General features: G+C 45.5%; 1 protein-coding gene across 1 annotated transcript in view; it reads left to right on the top strand.

Annotated features, from left to right (window-relative positions):
- Positions 1-13,857: 13,857 nt before the first annotated feature.
- The window catches only part of TSHZ1 (teashirt zinc finger homeobox 1), a 116,516-nt gene continuing 109,052 nt past the window's right edge, over positions 13,858-21,321 (top strand). The window contains exon 1 of the mRNA XM_085606950.1: positions 13,858-14,991. Coding sequence (XP_085463076.1) covers positions 14,907-14,991 — 85 coding nt within the window. The 5' untranslated portion in view covers positions 13,858-14,906. The remainder of the gene's footprint in view (positions 14,992-21,321) is intronic.

Below are 21,321 nucleotides of genomic sequence, written 5' to 3'. Positions count from 1 at the left end.
GGTGAAATTGTCAGTTTCAATGTAACATTTTACACAAAAAAAAACTACTGAAATTCACCAGTTATAGGTATTTAAAGTAACTATAACTTGCGCCCTTGCCATGCACTGCTTATGACCTCACATATTACATCACTCAGATATATTCTACCGCATTATTGATAACATCAACACAACATCTGAAATTACATCTTTGACGCCAAAACTATACATGGCGGGGGCGTGATTTATAATTCAATTTGAGCTGACTCCATCTCATCCACAGGCCAACGATCCAGAAGCAACAGAAAATTTCTCAATTGCCAATGTCCATGGAGATTTCCATTTTAAGAAGTATCTATTTGTTGCATGCGTAGTTATAGCATGACCATTTCTCGTAATGATTTTATGTAAATGTTGTAAAGGAGGGGTGACATGATAGAGCCATAGTCACACCTGCTTTTTGCTGTAAGGTTTGGATGAGAAAGGAGGAGTATGGCTCACATATATTCTATTGTGTAGGTAAGATGAGATCCAAGTGTGAGCGGGACCCTCTATTTCAGCTTCCTTGAATTTTGTAACTAATTTGTCATGGTCGACTAGCTACTGCGTGTAGAACTTTGGTATGCAGTGGGAGAGCCTTTCGAACATTTCTAGGGCAAGGTAGAGAAGGAAAATGTGGACATGATGCAGTTGGCAAAGATGGGAATTCTTTCAAGGTATTGGAAGTTTTGTTTAGTTTAGTTTTAAACGACGGTTGCAAGTTGGTACATAGCACATATAAGTCAGTATTAAGGACTGCAGTGTTAAATAAAGGTCATCAACTAATTTGCATAACATGAGAATAACCCCTTTTTTCTACTAATATAGGTGGTTCCAAGAAGGGCCAAAATATCAGAGGATAAATGTCCCATAGTTGTTGAACCAACACAGAAAAAATTGAAACAAATTAAAAGAAATTGGAGGACTGGATACCCGGGCCAAGCCAGACCCTGCTCCCAATCTCAGCAAGCAGACAACATCCAGAGGTTCCGCGTTAGGCCTGGGATCTGACCAGTCTCAGCACTCTACCTCCACAGGCTGCCCATTGCTGATTACGCATGGTTTTCAGCTTCACAATATATTTTGTTTTAAAGTGTAATTCCAGGGGGTCAATTTGGGTGCCACGGAAATGAGTCTGGGAGCCAGGGTATGTTTCCCCTTCTTCCTTATAGCTCTTTCAATGCTGTTTTTTGTGGAAGTGTGGACAGAACCTCACATGCTGTAATAGCAGCTGCAAGAGCACATTTTTGGGCATGCTACCCTGGACAACAGGAGAAAAGGCACCCTCATACAATCACTTTTGCTTATTTTTTTATTTGGGTACTCAAACAAACCTAGAACCCATTTTCAAGAACTCAGCAGCCAAGACAAACAGAAGTATTAACCTCTTTCTACCCACCTTGCAACTTTTTAAAAAGCTAATATGTAAAAAACTGCTGAATGGACTTACACTGAGTAAAGTTCTACATTCATGCCAAGTTTGGTATTACTCAATTTAGCGATTTGTGTTGTAGCAGTGAGCAAAATTTCCTATTGGAGCAAAAATGGGAAAACACAACTTTTTTGGACCTGCCCTCTTACCTATTTTAACCTGCATGTAACTGCATGAACATTAGCTTGCTGAACCTTCACTGCATTCTCTGAGTCCCACATTTGGTGCCGACCCTTTTACTGGGACCAACCTTATCTGCAAATCATACTATGTCTTTTGAATGGACAGTGCAGCTGGCCCATTTTGTTTTTGCTTGATAATTGGGTGTGAACAGTGATGTATTTGCCATATGGGAAGCTAGCTAACATTAATCTCATAGACAAAGGGGATTACATTTAGAAAGGTTGATGTTACAAAGGAAACTAAATGGGAAATCATATTGGTAGAAGGCTCCAACTTCCATGGAAGTCTTACCACCTCACCACACTCCCAGTTGGACTCTCAAATCCAGCACTGCAAAAGTTAACAACCTACTCAAGTACAGGAAAAATTAAGACTGCTGTAACTCCATTAAAGTTCAGGTAGTTCAACTTTGGAATTTCTTGGGCCATTCCCTGACAGCAGTGCCCACCCTAGCATCAAGCAAAAAAAAGTCAAAACCAAATTGTTAAAAGAGCCATTTGGTTTGTAATCAGACCTGCACGTAACAACCTTCCCCCTGGTCTTCATCAGTCAGGCCTAGGGCTCTTTATCTTACCTGTAATTTCCACATGCTTATAGCTAACGACATTCATTATTGCTACCTTTTGATTTATTAACTCTATTCCACCTCTAGGATTGTGGTGGAAACGATTGGAAACCTGTCCCTGTTTATCTACAGCATAACAGCATCTGCGGAGACATTCTTAGCGTGGTTTACATTAAATCAATCAATAACTGATGTGTAATTGTGGTGTACTTCTCCTGATTAAAGGATCCTAGCGAAAGTGTATCCAACGGTTCCCAGGTTTGCCTTTTCTTCTAACACTGGTAAGACATATTTTCATGTATGTCCAATTTCAATCCCCAAAACTTTCTCAATTGTATGTCCATGGGAGAATACGTAATCTTTTATGTTTTATCTAAATCTCCACTTTGTGTCATTTGCTTGGAGAGTTTTTGCATCATAAATGCGTATAGTATAGTATAGTATAGTAGCTGAGTAGCGTTTGTATTCACATTTCATTTATCTGCTTGCGTTTGATTCTATAATTAATCTTGTGATTTTATAGATCTAGATCGGTGTATTGTGATAATCGTAAATCATCAGAGATTTAGCTCAACTAGTCGCTGCTTTCTCTTCAAAAGAGCTCCTCCTGATCCTCATGCTTTTGGATTTCTGCTGTATTAAAATGTATGCAGTGGGACCTCCGACACCCAAGATGCCCCGGATCGGTGGAGTGATGCCTTTGCCAAGACAACGGCCGTAGATACCCTCCCCCCAGCGGGCACAGCGATGAGGGGCACTTGCTGGTGAGGTGAGAGAGGAAGAGGGCCCCACCCTGGTGAACTTCTGGAGTGGGGGTGGTTGGGCAGGGGTGTGCTGCGCTGTTTCCAATGGCCATGGACAGTCTCCCCTAAATGCGCAGAGGAGGGGTCTGTTGCGTGAGGGTTTGCTGTGCAAAGGGTACCCTGACTAAACTTTCTCCGGGACCAGGGGGTGCAGAGGCAACAGCACACTCTTTTGAGGAGCCTGTGGTGAGGGCTGGGCCTTCTTCCTCTACACTTCCTTTTCTTTTGGATGCAGCAGCACCAAGGAGAACTGTGAAAGACTGGGACGGGGTGAGATTGTGGCCTTCCCCCCTCCACATTGGCATTGCTAGTTGGGTGCACCCACGTAGGGCCTGGGCCGACGATGCTTCCTTTCCCCCTGCCAAAAGACACACAATTGATGGACGGAATGCAGAACAAATCAAAACATTCACCCTCAGTCAAGAGATCTGGATTAAATCCATCATTCTTTTGCTCACCATGCCACCCCAGTTTAGACCTGGCCATATGCAAATCAGTCTTGACCCTGTGCCTCATGGGAACAGTCCAGCCCGAACTGCCAAGCCAGGTCCTCCCTGGACTGGAAACAGGCATCCTAGGACCGGTTTCGGGGTATCACCCCTCTTCAGCCAGGATAGCTTGATTCCAGTGGCATGGAGAGCACGAGACCCACGTCTGGTCATACCCGTCCCACTCAGGTGACAAATGCAAAAACAAGTTGATGAACAGAATGCAGAACAATGTCATATATTCACCCCAGTACAGAAATCTGGGCATAAATCCATCGTTTTTTTGCTCACCATGCCATTCCAATTTGAACCCAGCCATATGCAAATCAGTCTTTGACCCTGTTCCTCATGGGAACAGTCCAGCCCGAACTGCCAAGCCAGGTCCACCCTGGACTGGAAACAAGCATCCTACGACCGTTTTCGGGATTTCTCCCCTCTTCAGCCAGGATAGCTTGATTCCAGTGGCATGTAGAGCACGGGACTCACGTCTGGGCATACCTGTCCCACTCAGTGTGACAAATGCAAAAACAACAGTTGATGGACAGAATGCAGAACAATGTCATACATTCACCCCAGTACAAAGATCTGGGCCTAAATCCATAGTTTTTTTGCTCACCATGCCGTTCCAGTTTGAACCCAGCCATAAGAAAATCAGTCTTGACTCTCTGCCTCACGGAAACAGTCCAGCCCGAGCTGCCAAGCCAGGCATGGGTCACATGCTCTCCATGCCACTTGAATCAAGCTATCCTGACTGAAGAGGGGTGAAACCCCGAAACCGGTCCTAGGATGGTTGTTTCCAGTCCAGGGAGGACATGGCTTGGCAGTTTGAGCTGGGCTGTTCCCATGAGGCACAGGGTCAAGACTGATTTGCATATGGCTGGGTTCAAACTGGAATGGCATGGCGAGCAAAAAACACGATGGATTTAGGCCCAGATCTCTGTACTGGGGTGAATGTATGACATTGTTCCGCATTCTGTCCGTCAACTGTTGTTTTTGCATCCTTTCCCCCTGACAGCGTCTGACCGGGCAGCTGCTTGTGCTACCTCACTGTGCCTAGTATATATGTGGGCTGCCTGTGAACAGGCTGGGATGACCGTCAAGTCCCCCTGGAGACCGATGTGATCCACCATTGAGGGGAGAGACGATAAGGGAGGGGGAGGCCCCCCTTGACGTGGACCTTGTGATGGGGAAGCAAAAAAAAGCAGCCAAACAATCCTCAACTGCTGCACCACGGTTGGGTGCAGAGGGGTGTACTGAACAGATGACCCATGGGTGTTCTAAGATTACTATAGGTCCCTGTAAAGAGACAAGTCAGACGTGACTCCATCCGAGATGCTTTGCAGTATGGCTAAAGTAAAAAAAATAAAACATTGTTTGGCCACCCATCTCATTTTGTGGGTGCGTTCACCACACATTCACATGCCTACAAGATGATGCAGACGCTTTTTTTCTTTTTAGCTACTGATCTGAGTTAGATTGGTAACTAAAAAGAAATTAAAACATGCTAAGCATTTTTTTCTACAGGTAAGTGGGGGAATAGAAACAACACAGGGGAGGAGGCCAACAGCAAGACAGCACAGAGAATGGTGGGGAAAATGCCAACGCAACATGAGAGGTCGAAAGAAAGAGAGAAGGAGGCTGGTTTGGGCACAAAAGCGACAGGGGTGGAGAGCAGGGACGAAAGCAACAGGGGTTGGGGAAAGCAACAGGTGAGAACAGGTGGGGGAAGCATTGGGAAAAAGCATACAGGATAGTGCAAGTGGGAGGAAGCACGGAGAAAAAGATGAGCAACAGACAGCAGCGCAGAGTGCAGGAGGAGAGATGTACACAAAGGAGCCAGCTCAAATATGCACGCTCTCTAATGGGAGTGCTATACACAAAAGAATCAAGTAGTGCTTGAAAAGTAAGTAGTAGAAGCAGCAATGCCAGCCAATGCAAGAGATTGTAAAGACGCAATGCTCCATGGCAGGTCCAAACTCAAAATTGACTAGCTGGGACATGAATAAGAAGTAGACAAATGAGAGTGACAAGGAAAGCAAAACAATGGTAAGCAATGGCCAAGCTCCAAGCCACTCTATGTGCTTGGTAAGTCGCTATATCCCTCACAACAGACGGCACATACTCTGTCCAGTAGGCTCAACCTAAAAAAAGGAGTGTCCGCTGAGGCAGTTAGAAGAGAAGTAGGAGTGTTGGAGCAGAAAAGCGTCACTGGACCACCCAGGTCTGCAAGGGGTGTAAGGAAGAAGGCACTGCTGTAGACAATGTGGCTTGTCCTGTTCAAAAAGCTACAAATACAGAGGGTGTTGAAAAGAATCAGTTTGCTGTAGCCAGTGGAGGAAATGAAGCTGGGGTGAAACAAAAAGTTGGAAGACCAAAATAAGGCATCCAGCAGACCGTTGGGCTAGCTTCAAGCTTTGCAAAAGACAGGAGGAATTCCCACATGAAGGGCATTACAGCAGGCATAAAAGAACACATGCCTGAATGACTGTCTGCCTACGATATTATGGAAGATACTGGACAACTTTTCGAACAAACCTAAGGATGAAAAAGCACATGGAAGTGACTGTTTTCATGTGGTTCTTAAAAGTGAGTCCAGGATCTAGAATGATGTTCAGGTTGAGGAGCGATGAGGCTGGCTTCCATATAGGCTCCAGCTCAGAGGCACACAAGGACGAATTCTGGATATTGGCACAGTAGTTGAAAATGAGCTCCTCACTTTTACCACAACTGAATTTCAAACCATAAACTCATATGGTCAGCAACAGCACTCAGGCAGTCACAGGAACTGGCTATGGCGGCATGCAGATTGGGGCCGATTCACAGAACTGATCTGAGACAAAATCCTAAACTTACTACTTATGGTATTCACAGAATGCACTTACGACTACTAACTTTATGTCTGCACTCAGACTGAATTTCCGCACCCGGAGCAGATATTCCGCACCCGGAGCGGAAATCCCGCACTTGTGCCGGAATCTTCACTCCCGGGCCGGAATATCCACATTCTGGCCGGTTGAGCATTTCCTCAATGCTAATCACCTGTCCAAGTGCCTACCATCCCCACCATGCATCAGATATAGTCAATTAACACCAGATTGTGGGTATTCGGGCCTGAAAGCAGAGATTTCGGCCCTAGTGCGGAAATTCCGGCACAATTGTGGGATTTCCGCTCTGGGTGCGGGATTTCCGCTCCGGGTGCCGTAATTACAGCCCGAGGGCGGACGTAAAGTTAGTAGTCGTAAGTGCATTCTGCGAATACCATAAGTAGTAAGTTTAGGATTTAGTCTCAGATTAGTTCTGTGAATCGGCCCCATTGTCATTAATTGTGATTGCACTCTGGATGTCATTTTCATGGCCCATGAAAAAGAATTCAAAGGTTCTATCAGGAGAGCTACAGGAAGCATGTAAAGATTGAAAATAGAAGGACTAAGTGAGGACCATTGGGTACATCACAGGTCAGTGGTTGAAAGGAAGAGCAGAAGGGGGAGGGAGAGGTACTGTCGAGTAGCAATCAGTAAGGGACAGTTGGAACCAAGCAAGAGCCTTGTCACTGATGTCTAGATGATCCAGGCAGTCACACAAATTTCATTTGAAACTGTCAAAGATGGTCAAGCAATATGAAACCAGCTGGACTGCCCTTGTCCAGAGTTACGCAGATGTCACCAGACATTATATTAGAGGAACATTCCATCAACTGAGGTTAGAATATAAGTCTCAATTAGAGAGGATGAAACAAAAAGGCCAGCATTGGAACATTGAAGCAGAAGGTGTATACCAGCCATTTTTCCCCTTGTCCACTCTCTTGTGTGCCAACGTTGCAGTGTTCAATTAAGGATCACTGACCACACTTGCGGGCAGTAATGGCTATTAATTATCCTCCTGCGCAATTCCAGGCCCCAGTCACACATGAGGGCCCAGAATGAAGGTAGGATAATTAAAGCCAATATGTCATGCAAGTAAGGGCAGTAGGGTGCTAGCACTCCCCCACCCCACCCCTCCCAAGCAGTGAATTTAGCTCATAGCAGTGGGCATGGGACAAGCAGCTACTCTGTGACACCATAGCAGCAGTTCTCTGATTTGAAACTGCTCTCACTGTCACTTTGTGCCAGCCCCTCACCTTTTATCTCAAAGAGGGAATGTAAGTCCAAATGCCAGAGAACAGTGGAAAAAAATAAACACACATGTTGCTATGTTTATTTTTCCTACTTTTTGTGGTTGTTATGGCTTTCATTACCTCTTTGACAAGGAAGGAGAGGTGCTGGCAGTGAGACCAGCTTCTGATTATAGAGGTGCTGCAGTGGCAGCAGAGATGAGCTGTTTTTTTTTTCAAGTGCTGGCCCCTTAGCATGGTGATGAATTGCAGACTGGGGCAGGGAACTGACAGGCCCGACAACACTATGCCTAGCCCGCAAAGGGAGCATTCTGATTAGCTGTCCACCCCTTAATATTACAATCTGGGTGCCAATTAAGCATTATTTTGCTAACCTTCATGCAATAACTGCTGTTATTTATCCACAACCGCAGTTATCGGCCTGTGCCATAGGCAACTGTGCTGGCACTAACTGGGTGGGGAGCAGGGCTTTAAGTGGGATGAAAAATCTGGGTGGTCGCTCAAAGGGGCGTGGCCAATGTAATTAGGGGCGTGGCTTAAAACACCTAAGCTAAAAATCTGTTTTTAGCATAGTGTGCCGCCAGACTTGTATTGTGCTGTTTCTGTCATTGCACCCAGCTATATGATACAAGTAACATCATACCTACAACAGGTCAGAACTATTTGCTTTGTCAAAGGTTGTTAGTTGCATAAGATATATAAGCAGCAACTATGGCTTGTATATAATATTGAAAAACCTTCCACTTAAAGCCCTGGAGACACCAGGACAATGTTGCTGCTCCTGAGTTTCAAAAAGAGAAGGGAAATCCAGAGAGAAAATGACTCTCTTTAAAGGATTTCCCTTCCCCTATAAGGCTCACCTGGCATGACGTCATGCCGTAACTTCTTCACTTGTGAGAAGTGAGCAGTTTGAACACGCGCAGATCGATGACCTGCTGTCACTGCAGTCCAGGGAAAAACGGACCGCCTGTGCCAGTGCACAAAACAGAGACCGATAGAGACCCGTTTCGAGGCCCCGTTTAAAAAACTGCCGGTGCTCAGCACCGGTGAGACCCGGCTCACTTAAAACCCTGGTGAGGTGTATGGTTGGGAGCACAGTGGGAAAAAAGATCCTCAGATCCAACACGGCCTCTGCCACCGATAGGATGTTAGACTCCTCCCACTGCACTTCTGATGGGGAATGTAAGCCCGAATTCCCCAGAGTATTTGGAAAATATAAACATACATGGCTGTTTATTTCATTTTATTTACGCTTGCACTCACCTTCATAAAAGCAAGGGGGGAACCCCAGTCTTTGCTCTGTAGACCGCCATTGATCCAATGGAGCTGAAAGCAGGCCAGCACAACAATGGGAGTTATGTGGTGGGAGAAAAAACGTCAAACTGACAATGCGCGTCACAGGGAGCTCTGACAGCCATCGAATGTTCCCTGAGTGGGCCTATAATGGTAGTTTTCGCCCACAAGTTACGCATTGTCACTGGCTGTTCAGCTCTCAATACAGGAAGCTAACATTGTGCAACATTGCAAATGTCAAAAGATGCCCATTTTGTTCAAAGTGTGATCATCTTCTAACTGAACTTGTTTCGTTTCTATATACTTTCAAATGGCATGAAGCAATCAAAATCATTATCTATTGATACTTAGGCTCCCGTGCAAGATTGTTTTAATGTGTATATGAACAGACTCACTCACTCATTTTGTTTTTTTCTGAATGGCACTTTTCATTAAACATCATTTTGAAAGAGATATTTTCAATTGTTTTTCCTGTTACTTTTCAAAATTCTCTCTAATTTGGATTTCCCACTAATTGTTACATGTTTTGTTGATTTATTTATTTTATTTTGCAATTGATAAAATCCATTACAACTGTAAATGTTAGCAATAAAAACGGCTGAAATAAGGACAATGTTTCAAACAAATCTGTTAAAAATTGAAACGTGTATAAAAAAAGGTTGATTGTGCTATGAGTCACATTTATGAATAAATTAATAATCAAATAAACATGATTTGCAAACCAAAGGTTGAAAAGGCTGAAAAGGTGGTACAAAATCGGGCCAGATCTTTGCTCTAAACTTCTAGAGTTTACATAACTGCTTACATTTGACAAACTGAATTGAATTGAATAGAGACTCACAAATATTGAGTAAAACAATCGCTAAGGCGGAGTAGCATCACCCCACTGCTCCCCGAGCAGTTAAAGGAGGAAAAATAAATTGATATTAACAAGCAGCGTTATTATTATTTAATTTTTCCGACTGCAGTGGCTCAGTTGTTATATGCAGGCTGAGTTGGGCTCCGTGACGTCAGAGCACTACAGGGGAGGAGTCGTGGACACTTTGTGAGCACGCATGATGCTTTGGCCAGCCGTCTAGGGCCAGACAAAGCGTCATGCGCACTTTGCATGTTCTGCACCCGGGCTCCCACTGCCTGTCTGAGCGCCGAACCACAGCGCTCAGACCAATCACAATGCTGCATTGCAGCGTTGTGATTGGCTGTGGGGATCCTGGGAGCCCAGGTGCTTCCTGCTGCCGGATTCGAGGAAGAGGACGGAGGAGAGACTGCAGCTAGCCGTAGCGAGGTAAGTGTTTTTTTTATTTTATTTTTTTATCTTTTTCATTCTTCACCACGCCCGTCCGGTAGCAGCCGCTACTGGTTTCTTTGACTGCAAAGAACTGGATATACCACAGGTGGTGGAGAACAACTGGCTTACAATATACTTTGTTCCTTTTTTTGGAGGGGGAGTTTTATATAGCACAAACTAGACGCGAAGGTATCAGAGCGCTTTACATGAGCACCAGTTGCCTTACAGACAGACACATTCATTTTTTTTTTACATTGTTAGGCATGGGGAAATTGAGTGATTTGTCCAGAATCACAGGATTTTGAGGGTGCCTACCTAGACTCGAACCCGGTTCCCCAGCTCCGAGGTCGACCGCTCTAGCCGTTAGGCCACATCCTCTCAACTATTTCATTGAACTTTTGAAACCAGGAATCCAACATTAAAGGCAAGTTACAAAACTTAACAACATTAACAATATGACAAAAGGTTCCTGGGGTTGTGGATCTTGGTCCTGTCCAGTTGCACCCTAGTTCTGACCTCCTTGGATTGCTGTAAGAACTCCAGGCACATCCGGCGCTTGAGTTGTTTCTGAAGGCAGTAGGTCTCGCCACAAGTGTTGGTTGATCAGAGATTTAATTTCCCTGACTGTATTTGAGGCTGAAAACTTGCTTTCTTGTACGAGCCCTAGAGAAGTGGGGGATCCTATGGTCTAGGCTTATTTTTCTGTGGATGTACTTTCCACTCCTCTTTTTTGGCTGGTTAAGCAGGGAACTCCCACTAGGGTGCTTCATGCGTATGATTTGGAGTAAGTTAGTCTTCCTCCCCTGTAATGGAAGCCAATAGTTTTCTATGAAGATGGCATGAAAACCCTTCAGTTTTTTTAACTTCAGACATCAGTCTGGTAGAATTGACTACAGAAATGTTCAAAAAGCCTTTTGTGCTTTATTTTTTTATTTTTTTTATTTATTTAAGCCTTTTATGCTTTTTGTCATCTCGCAGGATCCATGTTACGTCTACTCAACCATTAAGTGGATGATCATGTGGAACAGAGCTGACAAATGTTTACTATTCCTACCAGGAATTATGTGCTTGCAATGGCAATGTTGCTTTTCTCATAATTGTCATTGTTCACTCTTTCTCTGCTGTCTGTGATTCCCATCTGGGTTACAGAGTACCTGCCATTAAGTCTTTGGGGGCGAGGGGTATTTTAGCGAAAGGAGTCATTCATAATTTAGTGTTTCAAGCATAGGTAAAATATCACTTGTGGTCCAATCTGAGTATCCTCAAGACAGCGTCGGATTAGTATGGAGGGCACTTGGGCAATGCCCGAGGGGCCGGTGTCCAAGCTCCAGCTGTGGGCTGCTTTTTTGAGCAGCCTGGGGGGCGATTTGGGCAGTTTCTGCATTGTTCAATGCCGCCAACGGCCCAGTGGGTGGCTGGGTGGCCTTTCTGGAGGTAGATGGGCGTCCATTACCTTCCTTTTACCAAGGGGAAGAGGTGTCAATCAGTGGCGTAACGAAAGTTGAAGGGGCCCCCCGGTCCGGATTTAATCTGGAGCTCTCTGGGGTGAGTACAGTGATGAGGGGGCCCCCTGCAGCTCGGGGGCCCCCCCGCACTGCGGGGGATGCGAGGGCCTGTGTTACGCCCCTGGTGTCAATCCTTTTCTCTCGCTGGGCCGGCCCATTAATATATGCATATTGAGCGGGGAAGGGGGCCTGAGCAAAAAGTGGCCTCACTTGTTTTCAGGTGTGTTTCACCAGTGTAAACTAATCTGTGCATTTTTTTTAACGCTCCCCCCCACCTTTTTTATCAAATTTGGGCCTTTTTTTTAGCGTGCCCGGGCCGATTTTTAATCCCAATCCAACCCTGCCTCAAGATACTGATGTTTGCCAGATTGTGATACATCATTATTTTGCCCAGATGTTGCACATAACATGGTTGAGAGTTCTGGGCCCTGAGACAGTACTTCAAAACTAATAAGGAGTTTATTTACGGATGGAAGAGTCGAAACCTGTACAAAACTTTTGCTCAGATTCCTTTAGAAGTTCCCCATAGCCAGAGTCACTGGAATTATGCAGCAGGGAAGGAACAACGTATATAGTAGAGTTGGCGAAATTATGTGGTAAGAAAAGGCAAAATATGCAGCACAATGTGGCATATTTTGTTAGTATTACCTCATAATTCAGGAAATTTAACACATGTTAACTCTATCTGGGCAAAGGTTTCACCTCATTAGCACCACTTTAACAGCCAAATACAGAAATGAGCAACGGAGAGGTGAACAGTCAACCTGTGCAAAAGGCTTGATGCTGTATGGAAACATGTATTGCTGCATTTTCGGGAACTTTTGATGTGTCTGAGCTAGAAACAACATTTTGTGTTGTACTCTGCTGAAATATGCAGCAGATAATGGATTACGTGGCAAAAGCGGCAATCAATAATTATGTGGAAATGCCAATGCCACAAAATTGCATAACTGCAGGGGCCCTGCTCATAGCTGATGGTGTAAGGGGCTACAGAGATACTGGAAGTCAGACATCAGTCGGTCCGTGAACAGACAGCAAGCAGGGTGCTCTTAATGTCTAAGTAATATTGCGATTGGTGATATAGAGAAGGCGTGACCCACACTTCCACCGCACATGCTGACTCTTGCTTGTGCTTGAATGTTGGAATGATTTAGTTCAGGGGTGTCCAGTGTATGGTCAGGAGGGTTTGCAGGGGAAATAAGTCCATTTAGATTAATTGTACGTGCATTTATCTTATGGGGAACTTGAAAATCTGTATTGGGTCTGAACCTCCTGAACCTGTACTGGGCACCTCTTCTCAAGCTCATATACTTACATAGCCCATATGACTACTAAAGAGAGCTCTAGAATAACACCGCTGTAGCCATGCAAACATCCTTTGAATATAAACTGCATGCTTGAACACTTTGGTACATGCATTTTCAGAGCCTTGTGTTTTTATGCCTAGACTTTTAATTTTACATCTTCATTGATAATAACACAAGCCTGGTTGTTGGTACGGTTGCGCATACACATAAGGTGGCCCGCCTTTGGAGGCGCGTTGCCTCATTTCTTTCTATTGGTCAGTACTGACCGGCAAGGAAGGGAACCCGTTTCAGCAGCTGGGCGCTTGAACCCTCCAGAAAAATGCCCAACGCTGGCTCTAGAATGCCATCCGTACAGACTGGGGTAAGCTTGACCGGATGTTTTTGCGCACAAGAAATGCCATGCCTGGGCTTGAAGTTAGCGCAGGCTTCCAAGTGAGGCTCTTGGGCGCGACAGTCCAGCCTGTGGGAACTAAAAATTGACATCTCCCCCGCGTTTGTTCCCCTCAGGTCCTTTGTGCCTAATGCGTTTCAGCGGACTCCGCAGCGCTGTCGTGCCCCCGACTTGAACTCGCCAGGTAGGTTCGAGGCGCAGGAACCAAGCACACACATTGCACATGCTTCCGCAAAGTGCGCGTGCAAGGGAATTGCATGAACCAAAAATCCGGTGTCTGTGCCTTAGAAGTAACAATCCTGTATGAAGACCTCTCCACTGGCACATTATTTAGCCCTGACAAGGAAAGAGAGAGGGGAGAGAAAGAAATGAAAACAAAGCAATTAAAAAGATTGACAGGCACGGGGGTTTGTGTGAGACCTATTTGTAATTGTCAGGGTGACGTTGTTAGGGGAGGAGGCGTGAGCAGGAAAAGCAACTCGATGTGTCTGTCTATCAGTTGAGGCTGTCTGAAAGCCCTGGGATCTCGGTGTGTGCTATATTTCACCGAAAGCTACGAGAGAGGAGAGAAGTGCATCCCTACCTCTCCCAGGAGTTTGTTTCCAGAAACAAACAGTGGACAGGTTCATCCTCGGGCGAGAGACGCTTTCTTCTACACGCAGGCGTGGCTTTTTCTTTTTTATCGTTACGCTCTTCGCCCGTTTATTTTTTTCGTGTTGTATTTTGTCACGATCTAGCAAGGTGGACAGAACGAAAGAAAACCCTCGAGACCAGATAGAGCTGCGTGCAGCGTGTCGCGCGGGCGTCTGAAGACGTCGCAGGCTCGGATGGGGGGCGAAGGGGAAGCAGAAGTGGCTGTGCCCAGCAGACTGTTTGATCTGTGACTGGGAGGCGGAGGAGGAGTGACTGACATTAACCATCCGGTGTGTGTGTGTCTCCTCACTCCCTCTCTCTCTCTTTTTTTTTATTTGCATTCTTGCTGCCAGGCTGAGTGAAGGGAGGAGGAAGAAGGCTCGGATCGACCTCGTTTTTTTGCAACGTGGAAAAGAAGGGAAAACAACACAAAAAAAGAGGAAAAAGGCTCCGATGTGTGCAACACTGAGGTGGAAAGTTGCAGCATTTCGAGGACTCTTTTGATCTCCGGGAGAGACTTGGGAGTGAAGCACCTCGTCAGCAGTCAGGGGAGAGGGATCAAGGGGGAGGAAGAAGAGCACAGGGGGTTTGAAGAGAAGGGGCATGGATCCGGACTGTCGCTGACACCATTAGCCTCTGTTCCCCTACCAGCGGCGTGTGGCATCCGGAGGGGCAGCAGCAGCGGGAACTTGCGATGAGAGGCGCCCGCCCATGCCCACAGCCTCGAAGCCTCGGAGGCGCAGCGGCGGCCGGCCACTGAGCCCCCAGCCCCCGGGGGCGCCGCCGCGTCCAGCCCGCAGCCAGGACCTCACCCGCTGAGCCCACGCCGCCGCCCGGGAGACTTCAAGTACCCCCTTTCTTGTATTCTTAACGCCCCCCGCCTTCCTGCATGAAAAGACCAGGGATCGAAGAGGTGCTGAGGAAACTCGCCAGGATGCCGCGGAGGAAGCAGCAGGCGCCCCGGCGCTCCGCAGGTACGGTACCGGCCCCTGCGCCCTGTAGAACGCCCCCCAAGTGACCCCTCGCATGCCGCATTTCTCAACTTAACACACCGCTACGATAAAACTTACCGAGGGGGAGCCGCCAGGGCCCCCCTCGGTTCCCGCACCTCATGCCAGCCCCCCACGTGTACGTCTGTGCCTCCCTCTGCCGCCCTGAACCCCATCCCACACCCCTTTCCCTCCCCTTCCTTCCCGACCCGGAATCAGTCGCCCGCAGCCGGTGCCAGCCTCAGAAAGTTCAGATGAGGGGCACAGGCGGGGCTGGAGCCAGGCACCTCACGCGAGGCTTGCTGCTTCCTTCTATTGTGATGAAAGGCGGACACTTTCACCTAAAAAGGGGCATTTTTGGTTTTAAATACTTCCGCAGTCATAAAAACGGAGAGCACTGAAAAGTGCTTTTTAAAAACTTGGGTATGTGGAAAGAGACGGGGCGGCATTTCCCCCCTGGATATTTTACTTTATGTGCGTCTATCGATATATCTCATGCCCCTGAATGCTGCTTCAGGCCGAGTCACACCACATACACAGTCTTATGTATATACAGGAGCATTTAGGGACACACGTGTCCTACTCTCCTCATCGTAAAGCCTTTTTGCACAGGTAGTAATTACCTAGGTAGATGCCCCAAGTCTGAGGAACTGTGCATCGGTTAGAGGGTTTGTTGTACCCTGGGTGGAAGTGTCCCCTCATCTCTCCAGGGAACTTGTTGCACTATGTTTTTGTCCTCTCAAGTGCTCAGCTTAGGCTCCAGTGTGTGTTTTTTGTTGTTTGTGTGTTTGTTTTGTGGCAGACAGCTCAGGTTCACTGGTGAACTCTTGAACCCGGAACTGAGTGTCTCCTTCGGCTTCACCAGACATTCAGCATCTTTTATTTGCTAAATGTGTTTGTGTGCGTGTGAACAACTTAACAGGAGTTTTAGTGCTCGAATGTTTGTGGCCTGTCTTACCTTCCAGTTTTACATTTTGTTCGAGACACGGCCCTTCAGAATTGCAAGAAATGTCCTGGGAAATCTCCACCCTTGGATTTGGGAAGCCTTTTCTTTCTACCAGTCCTATGTTCGTGGGAGAAAGAGAATGGGGACGTTTAACGAGGGAATCCTTTGGCCCCAGGTTACAGGTATTTTGAGCATCACTGGGCATTCTATATTTTAGAGCTACGTGGGTGAGGAAATCTAACAAGGGTATGGGGCGCACATATTCTTCCCGTGTTTTCCCCAGTGGAAATTCCAATCAATTCCCACCCAACTCATTGCATGTTTAGCGCGGATAATGGAGACACACATTCAATAGATCGCAATTTAGGCACAGGGACCCCGGCGGTGATCCCCACAATCAGATACATTTTATACCTGAGAATTATAAATATTAACCGAAACCTTTAGAGATGGCTGAGTAAGTAGTGACGTTAGAAACCAGTCCCAAGAGGCAACTGGAGTTTCCTCGAGGGAGAACAGGCCGTGGCACAAGCTCGTAGGGTGAATCGTTGAACATGGAGCTGGCGAACGTATGGTGCCCTCATACCACAGGGTCGGGCGGGAGGGGACCCTAACAAGAGGGATCCGAAGGTTATTGTGTTCGTGGCCTGGCACCTGACCTATAAGATCCTAAAAGGCTCGGGTCAGCCTGTTCGGTTTACAGATGGCAATTGAAAAAAAAAAGCGTTCCCGGAGTAGAGATTGCTTGTCAGGTTGAAAGGTACTTAGTGGCTACCTTTTGATCCTGTACAAATGGAGGTGGGGGCAGTCTAGCCTTCATCTCGGGGGCCGTAAAAGTTCAACCTCCACCGCCTAGTGTCTAGGGAGGAAGGAGGGAAAAAAAACCTGGTAGGAACTGGTTCTCCTTATTTTCTGTTTTATTAGAGGATTGCCATCTTTGATTTGATGGCTGATTGATCGCCTGTCATCTGGGCAGCCTTTGATCTATTCATTCCTGATAAACATCAATAAATCACTCACCATGGAAACACACACGCTCCTGACAGCCCAGCCACCAGCAGGACAACTTTTTTTTCTCTGCTCTCCTATTTTCCTGCCCCCTGTTTTAATTCCCCCTCTGAAGTTTTGCAGCTGCAGCATCCCCAGGCACACCTACTAAGCTGTGCGTTTTTTTGTCTGCGCGCGAGATCGTTAACCGGCCAGCTGCAGGATTTGTTAAAGATCTCACCAGTGCCCGCTTAAATACACCTATCTCGCTTTCCATTGAAACGGAGGCCATGCTGCTGCCCGCGTTGTGTAGACAGCAGTCAAAGGTTAATAATGTTAAAAAATATTAACAACAGTCTTCAGGCACGCTGACTTGTAATCCTCGATTCCGCCTGCTCTGAAGTTTGTGTACCTGCCTGTACAGCGCGTTATGTGCGGCACTAATACAGCCTACGTGCATTCATACATTTCCACAAGCCGGTCAGCTGTAGCTAACCGAATGTCCCTTTGGAGCAGGGATGCTGGCCTGCGCGGAGGAGGAGGGAGGCGCCTTTGATGTCGGGGATTATCTACACAGGAAGTGAAACCGAAGACCGAATATTTAATTCTGGCCAGGCTTTGCAAGGCTGCTTTGCACAAGCACAGAGTGGGAGGAACTTGTTTTTTTTTCTTTTCCATTCTGGAGCATATGGCATTTTTGAGAGCAAACATACACATGTAGTGTCTACGCTTCTTAGATTTTCGGTTGTGAGGCAAAACAAAAGAACAGGCACGTGCGCTATCCCAATAAAAGGGTCATTTAGACCCGGAAGCTTACATATGTTTTTCAAATCCATAGATTGTGTGCGTTGATCGTCTCAGCAGAATCCACCTACAGGGGCAAATTGCGAGGGCGTGCATTTTACCAGGTTTCCTATAAGTTTTTCACGCACAACGCTAACCCATGGCTCCCCTTTATAGGACAAATGCAAGGGAAATTAGAGGCTGCAACTTGAAATGCTACCATTTTTTTTTTCTAAATGAAAGGTTTGAAAGTTGACAAGGGCATGGTGGTGGATGGATAATCCATCGTGGCAGCTCTTACATAAAAAACAAGCCGTCAAGGCGACTTTTTTTTTGCAATATTGATTTAATTGTCCATCTTTTGACAGGCACATATATCATTGGCTTTAATGGTCAATCAAAAGTTGGCAGGCTCAGTGTTTCCATTCTTTCCTCCACACGACATTTGGCATACTTAATCAAAAAGGCTCCATCCAAAGTGATGGGCTTGAGGAGTTGATGACTGAGTCATCCGCTAGCACAGGAACTCGACCGAAGGAGGGAGGGAGGAGTGTGAAAAGTGGAGCCAGATATAGATTCTAGTGGCGGGGGAATGAAATCAGCAGATGTGTCCTGTTGGGGGGGGCGGGTTCCATATTATTGATGCAAGAGTTCAACTATTGATACTTTGCTGTAAGCTGGATGTGGGCTCCTAATACTTAATCACACCGCTTAGTAGAGGCAGTCTGGCTTGTATAGCAGCGGGGAAAATCATTCGATAAATTGTATCCTCGTTCATAGGCCTTCAAAGCCAGTACAGAATTGGAGGTAGAGTTACATTTGCCTTATCTTCTTGAAAGTAGCCAAGCGACATCATATCGACACCATGTAGGTTTCACCGTCTCATGTCTGTTTTTTTTAATTACCATTTTTCCTGCTGGCAGAACTGGTGCAAATGGTGGATCCGAAATGGTCAAGGGAGCGGGTCTTTTTGTAGGCTTGTGATACGGTAACCCACATTTCAACGTGCCTCTGAAATATGGGTGAGGGTTAAAATGAGCAGTTTTTAGAAAGCGCATTTTTGATAAGGAACGCGTTTTGAGGTCCTCACAATTTTAACAGTTATGGAAATGTAGCATTAGGAGATGAAATCCTTGCCCAGGATCATATAATTTAATCAGAAGGCAAAACTAGGCTTGATATCAAGGTCTCATTACTGCTACGTCTGCAGTTTAGCCAGTGGGCTACATCCAAGTATGCCCGTGGATTCATGGCACTAACACTGTTAGGTCATTCTGTGCCGAGTGCAACATTATTGCCTCGTACTGGACTATCAGCTTATCCGAATATTTCAGTCATAACTGATGGATTTTTCCTCCGAGTATTTTAGCGCGAAAGAATTGATTGTTGGGTAGGCAGGGAGCTGTGGGAAGATGGTGGCTGACAGACATGAAGTAGCAATACCTCACAGTGATTGGATGGGAAGGGCAACTTATCTACATGAATCCATCTTTGGACACATGTAACAAAATCGGAAATGGCTTCCTCGTGATGAAGCGGGCTGGTAATTTTCAAAAAAAGGTAAGGTTGTTTAGCCGGCTTCATTAGCAGGCTCCTAATTATCTGCAAACCTGATGGATTTGTGACAGGCTTAACAATTAATGCCGACAAGTACAGAGGGGTGTCAACTTTGCAGCCAGCTTGATGTAATCAAGTGGATATTATACAGTCCCCACAGCTTGTAGTGCAGTATTAACTCAATTTGCTGGTGCAGGTGACAAATGGACTTTGCTACCTGACTAATCATGTCGGAGAGACAATGCCGCTTAATGACCTCTGTAATCCTGGCTTTTAAAGCATGCAATAAACCTAACAGAAAACCTAACCACTCAGCAGTTCTATTTCTCCTTATCCGGCATCAAGATTAAGAAGCGAGCTGAGCTGTTACACTGGAGATGTTAATAAATGGGGACATGAAACCCCAGTCCACATTTGGTAAAAATACCCCTCGGGGGACAAAAAAAAGTTGTTTGAAACTATTCTGTTAATTTCCCTGTACCGAAATGCATTTTTATATACACGTGACATGACCAGTTCCTGAATTAGAGAAATGCTAAATACTAACTCAAAGGACGCAAACCTGCTGAAAAGTGGTTACAGCATGTGACCGCAAATGGTACGTCAAAGACAGTGGTGCATCTTCGGTTTCATTGTCTCTATTGACAGTTGTAATCTAGAAAATTGAGTAGGGAATATTGTGATACCTTATTTATCGTAGCCAAAGTATAGAGAACTAAAAATTTCAAATAGGGAAGTATACATTTACAATTCTTAATTCCTCATCTACCTATATTGAAGATAAAGATATTGTCAAGGTTAAATTCATATGGGGTTAGGCATAGAAAGTCTATACATATTTACTTGCCAATATTCTTGTACTCAAAATCTTGGTTACAATATTAAGGTATAAAGATAGTCTGCACTCAATATCCCAGGTCCACACCTCTCTTTCGACAGACCTATGCAAGCACCAATATAAATGCATTATCGTTCTACTTTGACAAGAAAAACGGCCATCTCTAGTGCTGCCAGCGGTGCATTTATAATTTGACATTCTCCTTGAAAATTTCAGCAAAAAAGTACAGATAAAATTTTATGATCGCCGAAAGTAGTTTGGTTTTCGGAAAGGGAAGAAAAAAAGATGTTTGATTAAAGCAGATAAATCAACAACTAAAATCAGAGTTTTTTAAGTGGGTTTAAGAGTGGTTGGAGAAGAAGCGGACTGTATGTAAGTGAGTGTGCAACAGCAACTTTATGATAGAGTGTGGACACCAAATCAGTGGATATTGAAGTGTGTAACAGAATAAACCAGTGAGGGTCACCTAGAAATTGAATGTTTAAGAGAAGGAAAGAATAGATGGTAGCGGTCACTAAATGAGTGAATGTCTACCGGAGCAACAGAATACACCACTGAGTGGTAGCAATAAGCGACTATTGAGAAGAACAGCAGAATAAGCTGTTGAGGGGTATCACATTTGTGAATGTCAAAGAAAGTGAACAAACAGTCTAGTGCACCGAATAAATGGCGAACAGAATGACAGAAGCAAACAGCGAATGCTGAAGAGGGCAATAGAATAAATCATCGAACAATATCAAATGAGAGACTTTGGACACGAGCGGCATAATAAATGTGGAGGTTCACCAAAGCAGTGAACATCACAGAAAGTACTATAAATGAGTGAATGGTTCAGCATGAGTGACTACAGTGTGCAAGCAGTGGCTAAAATGAATGAGTTGATTACTGGCAGAGTGAGCAAGCATGTAAATAAGCACTTGAAAAGGAACAAATAATGATATTGATCATGCATGCTGTGCAGGCCACAAACCAAATTTCTTCTCGGATGTTGGATAATGGACAACACCATCACATAACTTACTGATACTTGTTTTGTTGCTCATGGATGGACAAGTGGCCCAGTGATCCCTGACGGAAATGCACCCAGTGAATTAAGGGCTACACAAAGGTCTCAGTAGCAGATATATGCGCACAATGCATTTTTTGGGGGGGAAAAACTTTGAGGTGATGGTGTGCAAGAAGCACACTTGATCCTCTGTATCAA

This window comes from Triturus cristatus, chromosome 5_2 (genome assembly GCF_964204655.1).
Source record: "Triturus cristatus chromosome 5_2, aTriCri1.1, whole genome shotgun sequence".
Lineage (NCBI taxonomy): Eukaryota > Metazoa > Chordata > Amphibia > Caudata > Salamandridae > Triturus > Triturus cristatus.
Note: the sequence above shows the minus strand (reverse complement) of the source record. Positions and strands in the feature narration are given on the sequence as shown.